This window comes from Xyrauchen texanus, chromosome 8, assembly GCF_025860055.1.
Source record: "Xyrauchen texanus isolate HMW12.3.18 chromosome 8, RBS_HiC_50CHRs, whole genome shotgun sequence".
NCBI classification, from domain to species: domain Eukaryota; kingdom Metazoa; phylum Chordata; class Actinopteri; order Cypriniformes; family Catostomidae; genus Xyrauchen; species Xyrauchen texanus.
Genome location: NC_068283.1, coordinates 3,826,655 through 3,839,215, shown reverse-complemented (window position 1 = coordinate 3,839,215; position 12,561 = coordinate 3,826,655). Strand labels below are relative to the sequence as shown.

At 37.8% G+C, this 12,561-nt stretch overlaps 1 protein-coding gene across 2 annotated transcripts in view; it reads left to right on the top strand.

Annotated features, from left to right (window-relative positions):
- The window catches only part of LOC127647400 (cytohesin-1-like), a 64,334-nt gene that overhangs the window by 38,601 nt on the left and 13,172 nt on the right, over window positions 1-12,561 (top strand). Inside the window, exons 3-9 of one of the 2 annotated variants that reach the window (XM_052131612.1) lie at window positions 4,277-4,341; window positions 4,713-4,779; window positions 4,878-4,996; window positions 7,458-7,538; window positions 7,709-7,821; window positions 10,423-10,571; window positions 10,808-10,919. In XM_052131612.1, the coding sequence (XP_051987572.1) occupies window positions 4,277-4,341; window positions 4,713-4,779; window positions 4,878-4,996; window positions 7,458-7,538; window positions 7,709-7,821; window positions 10,423-10,571; window positions 10,808-10,919 (706 nt within the window). Of the gene's footprint in view, window positions 1-4,276; window positions 4,342-4,712; window positions 4,780-4,877; window positions 4,997-7,457; window positions 7,539-7,708; window positions 7,822-10,422; window positions 10,572-10,807; window positions 10,921-12,561 lie in introns of both variants that reach the window. The other variant, XM_052131613.1, reaches the window with a different exon arrangement.

Below are 12,561 nucleotides of genomic sequence, written 5' to 3'. Positions count from 1 at the left end.
TGCTTGGATCACTAAGTGATCTCTACAAGTAAGCTACAAAATAATTTCAACTCAAATCAATGTTTCATGTGCATTTGTTTATTTATTTGGCAACTACTAAAATTTTAACAAGATGCATAATGAGCAGTCAGACATTCTTTTAATTACAAAATAAACACCAACAGAACTCTCCCTTTCAGCTGTTCAGCGATTTATTTATTTTCACACAATTAATAATTTCTACGCTAATCTGTTTCATATCCATTTATTTATTTTTGAAGGAAATTTGCATTAAAGGACTAAATTTTTACTAAAATAAAAACTGACAATGAACACTATTTTAGTTTTTCTGGCACACTTTATTGACCAATCAGCAACCGGAACTATTCATTTTAAAATGGTATCAAATATGATCCAATTGGCAGATTTGGTCGCTTTCCCGCTGCATTTCACTTTAATTGTGGGCCGAAATAATTCACTCTTAAAACATAGTGCTACAGTTTGCTCATTGTAAAACACTTCTGGTGAGTTAGCAGGGCTAGAGATGTAGATTTTAATCGTTTCAAGTGACACTTCAAAAATCATTGGAGTGGTGTAGATTTGGAGAGCATTGTGTAAGGAATTTCCCTCTGGCTGTTGATAGATGTCATAGTTTACCAATATATATACACCCACTCTTTTTCCATCCATATCAATTTATTGGGTCATTCCGTGTCAACTCAACCAGAGGTCCCCAGCCAATGATAATACTATAATAATAAGAAAATCAGTACAAATACTCCAGCCCTTAAACATTTAGTGTTTGGACCCCTACTGATGCATAGCAGAACTTTACAGATGTACATTTCTGAAATTCAAAGACTAGAGATAGGTCTTGTACTGAAGGGCCACATGTGTCCCTTAATACATTAGTGAATTTCTGAACTCTTGAAAATTGAGATTTTGAAATTATTATTTTTTTATGTTAATAAATAAAGGTACATTTCTATTTTCAACTTTTTTTTTTTGGTTGTTGTTTTTTTTTACAATTTACAGATGAAGCCTGACATTTAACCATATAGGGCCTTAAAAATGAAGATGCCAAAAGGACAGCTTGTTCAAAACCAGAATCTGAAAGGATATTAAGATATATTTTTATTCTTCTGAAGTTATATGCGCTCCATCTTTGGAAAAACAACAAAGTGCTTTTTCCAATATTTGGACTCACACCATTGGCATATAATGCAACAAAAGGTGTTGAAGTCATCTGATTTTGGCAATAGACCTCCCTATCTCTGTGTCAAAATAAAATAATGATGCTGATGCCTTTTCAAAGTTTTTATTTTTTTTTCCAGTAGCTTTTACAAAATAAGCGTAGGTGAAAATTTTCATTTTGACCCCCCTTTACAAAATAATGGATTACTCAGTAGGTGTGGGTAAAACTATTTATCTTAATATTGATTCTTAAATCCCAAGATCGATCTTTCACTCAATGCGCAACCCTCTACAACAATGAGAGGAAATAATTTGCATTTTCAACCAAATCTGTCGCTGTGCTACTAAATTGAATATATTTGGCATATACAGTGGGTACGGAAAGTATTCAGACCCCCTTACATTTTTCACTCTTTGTTATATTGCAGCCATTTGCTAAAATCATTTAAGTTCATTTTTTTTCCTCATTATTGTACACACAGCACCCCATGTTGACAGAAAAACACAGAATTGTTGACATTTTTGCACATTTATTAAAAAAGAAAAACTGAAATATCACATGGTCCTAAGTATTCAGACCCTTTGTTCAGTATTTAGTAGAAGCACCCTTTTGATCTAATACAGCCATGAGTCTTTTTGGGAAAGATGCAACAAGTTTTTCACATCTGGATTTGGGTATCCTCTGCCATTCCTCCTTGCAGATCCTCTCCAGTTCTGTCAGGTTGGATGGTAAACGTTGGTGGACAGCCATTTTCAGGTCTCTCCAGAGATGCTCAATTGGGTTTAAGTCAGGGCTCTGGCTGGGCCATTCAAGAACAGTCACGGAGTTGTTGTGAAGCCACCCCTTCGTTATTTTAGCGGTGTGCTTAGGTTCATTGTCTTGTTGGAAGGTGAACCTTCGGCCCAGTCTGAGGTCCAGAGCACTCTGGAGAAGGTTTTCGTCCAGGATATCCCTGTACTTGGCCGCATTCATCTTTCCCTCGATTGCAACCAGTCGTCCTGTCCCTGCAGCTGAAAAACACCCCCACAGCATGATGCTGCCACCACCATGCTTCACTGTTGAGACTGTATTGGACAGGTGATGAGCAGTGCCTGGTTTTCTCCACACATACCGCTTAGAATTAAGGCCAAAAAGTTCTGTCTTGGTCTCATCAGACCAAAGAATCTTATTTATCACCATCTTGGAGTCCTTCGGGTGTTTTTAGCAAACTCCATGCTGGCTTTCGTGTGTCTTGCACTGAGGAGAGGCTTCCGTCGGGCCACTCTGCCATAAAGCCCCGACTGGTGGATTGCTGCAGTGATGGTTGACTTTCTACAACTTTCTCCCATCTCCCGACTGCATCTCTGGAGCTCAGCCACAGTGATCTTTGGGTTCTTCTTTACCTCTCTCACCAAGGCTCTTCTCCCCCGATAGCTCAGTTTGGCCTGACGGCCAGCTCTAGGAAGGGTTCTGGTCATCCCAAACGTCTTCCATTTAAGGATTATGGAGGCCACTGTGCTCTTATGAACCTTAAGGGCAGCAGAAATTTTTTTGTAACCTTGGCCAGATCTGTGCCTTGCCACAATTCTGTCTCTGAGCTCTTCAGGCAGTACCTTTGACCTCATGATTCTCATTTGCTCTGACATGCACTGTGAGCTATAAGGTCTTATATAGACAGGTGTGTGGCTTTCCTAATCAAGTCCAATCAGTATAATCAAACACAGCTGGACTCAATTGAAGGTGTAGAACCATCTCAAGGATGATCAGAAGAAATGGACAGCACCTGAGTTAAATATATGAGTGTCACAGCAAAGGGTCTGAATACTTAGGACCATGTGATATTTCAGTTTTTCTTTTTTAATAAATGTGCAACAATGTCAACAATTCTGTGTTTTTCTGTCAATATGGGGTGCTGTGTGTACAATGAGGAAAAAAAATGAACTTAAATGATTTTAGCAAATGGCTGCAATATAACAAAGAGTGAAAAATGTAAGGGGGTTTGAATAATTTCCGTACCCACTGTATATGTTTATATTTCACTCACCAGTAATTGTGTAGTTTAGTTGTGAATTGTTCAGCAGTGAGATCCTTTCACAGTGTTGAGAGTAAAAGTTGTTCCGTGTAATGTGTCCAAAGATGAGATTCACGCAACCCATTTGTCATTGAATAATGTCTCTTTTAATACCCTTTCTGTTCTTTACAGGCAGTTGATGATCAAAAACAATTAAAAAAACATTTGATTCTAATCAGGCATAACACAGATGATTTAAAGCCATTTGGAGTGCTCTCTAGTTAACATGTGCTCATTTAAAAGCGATGTTTACAGAAATGCTATTTTCTTGTTAAAGAGACCGTACCGGTTTTAGCATGTGTTCAACAAATCAATGTAAATACTTGTAGTACAAATTATGCAATTTAACAATAAAAAAGTAACAAAAATAATACATGAAATATGTCTTATATTTATTGATTGAAATATATATATATATATATATATATATATATATATATATATATATATATATATATATATATATATATATATATATATATATATATATATATATATATATAATTATTATTTTTTAAAGAATTATAAAAAATAATAAAATGTTCCTAATGTACCTAGTTAAAAGATCCCTGTATAATTAACAGCATTACCTGGGAGATTATATACTTTATATGTTAGCAAAATGGACATTATAACTGAAATATACGCATATGAGTATAAATTGAATTGAATCGGAATCAAACTGAATCGAGAGCTTGTGAATCGGATTCTAATTTAATCTGGAAATCTATAGCAATACCCAGCCTTATTGCTCAGTAAATAATGATCCATGGAATTTAATATTTTAGCTTTCATCATAATTTGTTATCTTTCTTCATAAATGTCAGCCAGGGAAGTTTCTGAAATTGGGTTGGTTTAACATGAAATAACTCTATAATAAGCTATTGATTCATTTAACATGCACATGATGCAAAGTTAATTCTGCGTCATGCCACTGTGTGTACATATGTGTGTTACATGTTTTTATGTCATTTTTCAGCTGTACAGCTGGCAGTTGTTAACTTCTCTGGAGTCTTGTCTGATATGAATGTTCTCATGTCTTCTCACCACAGCGTCTGAAGGATGAGATAGCAGATGTGACCAGTGAGATTGAGAATCTGGGTTCCACAGAGGAAAGGTGAGTGAACGACAACTTGCCCATTGCTCTTACGCACTTTTTTTCACTTACAACCTGTGATTCACATGTGAGGTGCACCACTTGACTGTCTCGAATCTGGCTAGCATCTTTAAAGTCAACATGAAATCAAAATTACCCTTTTAACTTTCTTAGTTGCACATTTCTTGTGAACGGTATATTGGTGCATGTTTTTCCAAGGAAAGTGTTTGTCTTCGTATCAATGCACTTCTGTATCTTATCAGTCAGAGATTTTAGAAAGACATCAACATTGCTGTATATGAAACTATAAACATTTTATGTAAAAGTTACTAAGAGAATTAGGAATTGTAGAAAAGTATGTTGTTGTGCATCCATTGTCTTTTTCTATGCAGGAAAAACATGCAGAGGAACAAACAAGTGGCCATGGGCCGCAAGAAATTCAACATGGACCCCAAAAAGGTGATGAAGCAGCCCATTGAATCATGTTCCCAAAATGAATGAAATCATGCTTATCATCTTGCAGGCTTAACACTTTGAATTTGTGTGTTTGTTTGCAGGGGATCAAGTTCCTCATTGAAAATGACCTTCTGAAGAACACCAGGGAAGACATTGCACGGTTCCTCTACAAGGGTGAAGGTCTTAACAAGACAGCCATAGGAGATTACCTTGGAGAGAGGTGAATGTGTGATTGATTACCTGTGCCTCCTTTCTGTGTGAGAAGAATTTGTCAAGACATTGCAGCAAGAAAGCTATCAGAAGTCATTTAATTTCAGTGAGCGGTGTTGATTTGAGGCGACATGAGAAACAGTGACCAATGGTGATGCAATAAAATTTAGCAGAATTTACCTGCGATACGACACGCACATGGACACCACCACAAGCCCATACGTTGTTGGAAAGAGTAGAATAAACCAACCTATTTGTTTTACTCGCAGACAAAAAAAAAATATGAGTAATAGCTAAGTACATGTCTTTGACACATGTGAACAGTTGTTGCTCATATTCCTTCCTCGTTTTTACTAATAACATCACTTAAAATGAACAGAACATAGAATATTGCATACCATTACTTAGAAGAGGCTATTATCTTTCAAACAAGCCTGCACACGGTAATCGGATGCATAGATCATTAGATAATTGACACGAAGCACAATGTGCACAGTGCACACAGCATTTGGCTATCTGGCATCTTGCAATCTGGCTAAAAACACATTAGCTTTCGTGGATCATCTGACATAATTGGAAATGATGTAGCATCATGGAACGCTAAACCAATCAGATTGGGTTTAAATCATTGCAAAAATTCATTCATTCAATCAGAGACATCTGATTGGTAACTTATTAAATATGGCCACCAGGATATGGTGCCAAGTACATGACACAGACTCAATGATGACTCAAATGGCACAGAATGAAATCTCATTACTAAATTCATGTCTGTGTGCTTTGAAAAGAGAAAGCAAACCTTTAGTCATTGTTGTGTTTGCATGTGTAATTAAAACTTATTTTAAATGATTTTGATTTATTTGTTTGAAGAGGCTGTTTTTATTTTATTTATTTTTTTATATATTTTCTCCCCTTTTTTCTCCTAATTTGGAATGCCCAATCCCTAAATCCTCATGGTGGCGTATTGACTCTCCTTAATCTGGGTTGAAAGAATCCAGGATGAATCTCAGTTGCCTCCGCGTCTGAGACCGTCAACCCACGCATCCCGTTGAGCGCATTACTACAGAGATATTGCGCATGTGGAGGCTTCACGCCATCCACCACGGCAATCACGCACAACACACCACATGCCCCACCGAGAGCGAACCACATTATAGCGATCTTTGCATTATTTACACCCTGAGGTTTATAATGTCAAGTCAGCAGTTTCCTAGGCCTTGACACTCCTCGTTTTTTGTTGTTGTTTTTTTTAAGATATAAGCCTTTCATTTTGGGCATGCCACTGAAACGGGAATTCTTTAAAACTACTTTCAGACCTTAAAGTGTTAAAATTAACTCCTGAAAAATGAAATTGCCCAAAGTTGAGGAAACACCCATTATGCCAATAAAATTTAAATAAAAAAATTAATTGCAGAATTCCATTTATTTCCATCTTCAATTACTTGAATGCACATCATTTCATAATTATGACTTTCAACCTTATAAGAACAAACTTCCTTGGACACATCTAATTTCTCCAGCATAAGTTATCTTAGCCTGATATGTGTGTCAAATGGCCTTTGTGCAGGATTTCCTGGAAAGCAGTCTTCTTCCACTGTGGTTTGTACCGAGATCACAGGATGATGTGGATTGTTCTGTTATTCCTGTGTCCATCTTTTTTTTATTACCCTTTTATCCTGACACTGATCTCATTAAACTCATTATATTTAAAGAATGTTGACTCGGACTGGGTTGAAACTCTTGAAATCAAAGCGTGTTATTCTAGAGAGTCATTGGGCAACACCTAGTGACTGTATTCCATCTACGAATATTATTTCTTTCCGTCTCCCTTCCACACTGCAAAATAATATTTTTTTTTTCACAGAATTGTTGTCTTGTTCCCAGTAAAAGTATGTATACATCCTTGAGAAGCAAAATGACACACTATATTAAGGCTTGTTTTCAGAGAAATCTAACCAAATGTAGTGAGGTTTATGCTTTAGACAAGCATGAACTTTGCCAATGGGGTAATAAATAAACTTTTTTTTACATTTTAAAAATTTTGTTTTCCATTTAAATGATATTTTCCTGAAACCACTGGCAAATAGTATTTTCTTGTTGTAAGCATAAACATTAATTGACCTTAAATTTGAATTCAGAATGTCTAAATAAAAAATAAAAAAATCTATAAAAACTAGGCTCAATGTTATGTAATTTTGCTTCTCAAATAAATGTCTTGTTTAAAGGACGTTAAGAAAAATTATGCAATGGTGAATTATTGCACTTTGTCTTGAATGGGTGATTTTAATCTTAGGAAATTTGAATGAGTGACTGGACAAATAAACTCTGGACATTTAGTTTTAAGAAAAATAACCTTTGCTGTGCCCTTGAGCTCTTTACCTCGGTATCCTGCCTGAAGTGCACCAAGTTGCTTTGGATGAATGTGTCTGCTAAATGGGAATGTATTTACTACTAATTTTTATATTCAACAGGGATGACTTCAACATCCAGGTCCTTCATGCGTTTGTGGAGCTGCATGAGTTCACAGATCTGAACCTGGTCCAGGCGCTCAGGTAAAACTGTCAGACTACAATATAATGCACTGTATATGATTGCTGTCAGGAGACTGGAAGGTGTTTATACAGTGATTCTTCAATGGTTGGGGCACCTTGATTTTGTTTCATTTACTTATACACACATCATTTGTGCTCTGATTTTCAATGTAATGTGTGTCTCCACACAGACAGTTTCTCTGGAGCTTCAGACTTCCTGGGGAGGCGCAGAAGATCGACAGAATGATGGAGGCATTTGCTCAGCGCTACTGCCAGTGCAACCCTGGAGTATTTCAGTCCACAGGTAACTTATTCATTATTTTGCTTTAGATTTTTGCCTGCAAGTACTTCAACATTTATCCATTTAACATTTCCACGAAACATGAGTCATATACATTTTCCAATATTGCTTTCCCTAAGCAATGATCACAAATTGTGAGTTTGTTGCTATCCCTGTCTATGCTCTTGAGAAGTACTGCAATAGCAAGTAGCATTAGCATTAGCATTTTTCATTTTAGAAGTTGTGTGAACATGACCTGTGAACAAATCATTGGAACAAATCTGTAACATAATAAAAGTTAGAACGCTGAGATTAAAGAAGTGTACGGCCTAAGAGTATCAGCCAATTAAAAAGTTCTGAAGGATTTTAGACAATTACGTGACGGTTCATGTGATGCAGAAACTGAAACTGTATAGAAATGTCAAATTGGACAGACGGTGAAATAATGAATTGTTTTATCTTTTAACCAACTGTTCCTGAAATAGGCTACTAAATCAAACTGGTCTCATAGAATCACATTACTTTACCTAAATTTTTTGCTAAATTATTTTTACGTGGCTCTTGAAATGAATAGAGCTTGGATCAGGAGCTGTGCAGCGTATTTGGACAGGAAAGGTCTGATTTTCCTGATGTTGTAAAGCGCAAACCTGCAAGACCAGGTGGTTGATGAGATTATAACAGGTCAAGGATGGGCAAGGAGGAGGCGGGAACCATCTGAACAGTAAACATAATGTTTAATGATAAAACACAACATAAATCATAAACTAACAAACACACATGCAACACGGCCACATGCATCTCTCTCTCTTGAACCGGTGCCTCCAGCTTCCCCTTATCTTGCTCTCCCGCTGATCAGCTGATTCAGTGCCGGCCGTGCTCTATCATGGGTTGCCACCGGTTGGAACTACTCCTCCCCTTCTCGGCAGACAGCCGTGTTTCTTCCAGCTCTCGGCGGCCGACAGCGACCCCCTCCATCCCCAGGTAGACAGCCGCGGCTGCTCCCCCTGGTGGATGTCAGGGGCGAGGACACCGCAGGCACATCCCTCCTCCCTCCTGGGTGTTCGGCACCATTGTAACAGGTAAAGGATGCGCAAGGAGGAGGTGGGAACCGGCTGAACAGTAAACATAACATTTAATGATAAAACACAACATATGACATAAACGAACACGCATGCAACGCGGCCGTTTGTCACAGAGATGTTGTCAGTAAAGTTAAGCTGGTCATAAACCACCACTCCTAGGTTATGGGGTGTCCTGGCTGGCATAAGTGTAGTTGAACCAAGATGAATAGTGAGGATGTGGTCAATAGACAAGGTGGCTGGTATCAAGAGGAGTTCTGTTTTGGCAGGTTTGAGTGTGGTGCAAGGTGACGTTCCTTCATCTAGGCTGAGCTCTCCGAGAGACAGTTAGAGATACGAGCTGGGACAGTAGAGTTGAATGACTGGTGGAGCAGTGTAATACTTCTTAAAGCTTCATCTAAGAGCATTAATAGGAAAAGCCATGTGCCTTTATGATCAGGCCGAGTGATGTAATGTAGATTGAAAAAATAGGGGTCAAAACACTGATCCCAGAGAAACACCTCTCTCCAGGAGACCTTTAAGGATTTGCCCATGAAGTACGACTTAAAATAGCCATGCGCACTTTACTGTAGTTCATTGTGTTATTGTCAAATAAAAACTAGAGGCACTACAAATACAAGGACTTTTATTCCCTTTTACACAAATCCATGAGTAAAATGGCAGGCTATCAGTTCATAAGCAATTGCACAGTAGCTCAACTGATAGAGCATAGAACTTGAAATGCAAAAGACTGGTGTACAAATCCTGAAGAGCACATTAGTCAACATGTGACACAAAAGTGTCATAGAATCACCACAAAAATTAAGGTTTGGGGTAGAGAGGCAGGTTTTGTTGATGTAAAACTCAATAGACCATTAAACTTAAATCTGTTTGAGAGAAAAATGAGCTTTTCACGGTAGTAATACACCGTGCATCATTTCATCATTAGCAGTACGGCATTCTGGTGTGTACCCGTTCTCTATCAGCATTGAGATTGTGCACACAAGGATTGTCTTGGTGCCCTACTTGCGTAAAGCTCTTTTTTGCCTCTCTTTAGCCCTGTGTGATAAACTTACTTCCCCTCAGACATTTTCAGAGCTTTTATATTAAAATTACTTCATTGTGGGGGGCTGGGTAGCTCAGCGAGTAAAGACTACCACCCCGAGTTCGAATCCAGGGTGTGCTGAGTGACTCCAGCCAGTTCTCCTAAGCAACCAAATTGGGCCGGTTGCTAGGGAGGGTAGAGTCATGTGGGGTAACCTCCTCATGGTTACTATAATGTGGTTCTCACTCTTGGTGGGGCGCGTGGCGAGTTGTGAAGAATAGCGCACTACGTCTCCGCGGTAACGTGCTCAACAAGCCACGTGATGAGATGCGTGGATTGACGGTCTCAGATGCAGAGTCACTACACCACCACGAGGACTTGGAGTGCATTGGGAATTGGGCATTCCAAATTGGGGTGAAAATGGGGACTTTTTTTTTGTTTTGTAAAAATATTAATAGTAGTGTAATTCACAGCTGCAGTTTTATATAAATATAGATGTGTTAACCCTTTTCTTCGTTACAGACACCTGCTACATCCTGTCCTTTGCCATCATCATGTTGAACACCAGCCTTCACAACCCAAACGTTAAAGACAAGCCTGCAGTGGAGCGATTCATCTCAATGAATAGAGGTATCAATGATGGAGGAGACCTGCCAGAAGAACTGCTCAGGGTTTGCCATCTTTCATTCCTTTTTATATCATTAAATGTATGCACATTGTTATGCCTCTGTCCTTTACTCTTTTTCTTATCCTGGACAAGCCCCCAATTTATGTTACACCCTGACAGTAAATTGGGGTTGTAACGCTCCTTTTGAACTTCTAAATCTCACTGGCATCCCTTGATTATATCTTCTCACGTTGTTTCTTGTCTGTTATGACTCACAGTCTTTCACTTAAACTCATGCAGAACTTGTACGAGAGCATCAAGAATGAGCCTTTCAAAATCCCTGAGGATGACGGCAATGACTTGACGCACACTTTCTTCAATCCAGACAGAGAGGGCTGGCTGCTTAAACTGGGTAAGTGGGACATAATGATGTTACTTCTCACTGACCAAAAAGTTTAAACTCCTGACTGTACCCAAAAATTGAAGAATGTGTGCTCAATTCATATGTGCCTCAAACTGATGAGGTTCTGCCCAGGAAACCAGTCGTCAAGCCTTAACAACTGCTCCACACTAAAGACACAAATTGTAAAAACACAAATTAGTAAGGGATAATGTACAGCCAGACAGTCATTATTGCAAATTAAACCCCAACAGGGTGATCACCAGACATTCCTTGTAACAAATGGCTTTAACCAGATAGTGAGTAATGTAAATAATTAGAGGTCGACGATTGTGAATTTTGTTGATACTGATAACAAAGGTGGTGGGTAAGGTCGAAAACCGATTAATTGGCCGATGATTTTTAGAATTTCAAAAATATTTATTCTTATTCTTTCCTTACTTTGACGGGCACAGACAAAGAGTCCTAAATGAATATAAAATGCTGTTAATTGGTCAACCAAAATCCCCAAGATATGCAGGAAACAAAATTAAGATTTGGTTTATAATACGGAACATTTAAATATAAACAAGCCTGAAATACACCAGGGACTCTTATTTTGAAATTAAGATATGATGAAAAAGCCATTGGCAACTATAGGCATATATTTTTGCCAATAACGATAGTTCCAAAAAGCAACTATTGCACAGATTAACCAATAAAACCGATTAATCAGTCAAATATATATATATATATATATATATTGGTCTACCTCTAATAACAATCACAGAAGTAACAGGATGTGGAAGCTAACAAGCTTTGTTTGCGCTCGTCTTCAGAAATTCAAAATGTGATTTATAAAAGAAAATTGAGAGGCTCAACACAACAAGACCAGAACACCCCAACAAAGACCATCATCCATGTTATTTGATTGATTCTTAACTTGATTTGTTTTGTTAGATGTTTAATTTTTATTATATTTATTGAAATGAGTAATTGCAAATATGACAGGGGATAACCGGATTTGTGAGACAATAATGTAGCCGTGAAGTTTAAAACATGCGCACACACAGAAGCACATGTTCCTTCAATCATTGTAAGCTCCTCTGATTTGTGTGGAAAAGTCACAGCATTATCAGAGGACAACACAACTTACTTTCTGCTCTCTCCATGATCAGTCTTCTTTCACAATTAAATGAAGGTGATCCGCAGCTGAAGATCCTCACAAACAGTCACTTCATCAGAATGAGTCAACTGCATGAGGTTTTTGTTCTAGAGAAGCACATCGCTTCAATCCAGTGGAAATGTGGGATTGTTGCTTATACTTTCTATTACGCCTGTATATCTACTGTAGGTTTATTCAATGTCAAATCAACCAAATTTCAGAAACTGCCCTGTCTGAAAGTTTAGATGTGAATAAATATACATATATATATATTTCACATCTAAACTTTGTGAAAGGTTATGTGAAAGGTCAAGGAAAGGGTAATATGTTTTATAACTTCTGATACAGTTATTTACAAGTATGTACAAGTGATATATAGGCTATATTATGAGTGCATTAACATTGCCTTTGTAGTGCATTATAGACATTTCATAGAAAGCGTGTTAGTGAATGATCTTTGGTGCAAACAAATGGACCAAACAAGAGACATTTTCCCTTTCTGTTTAAAAG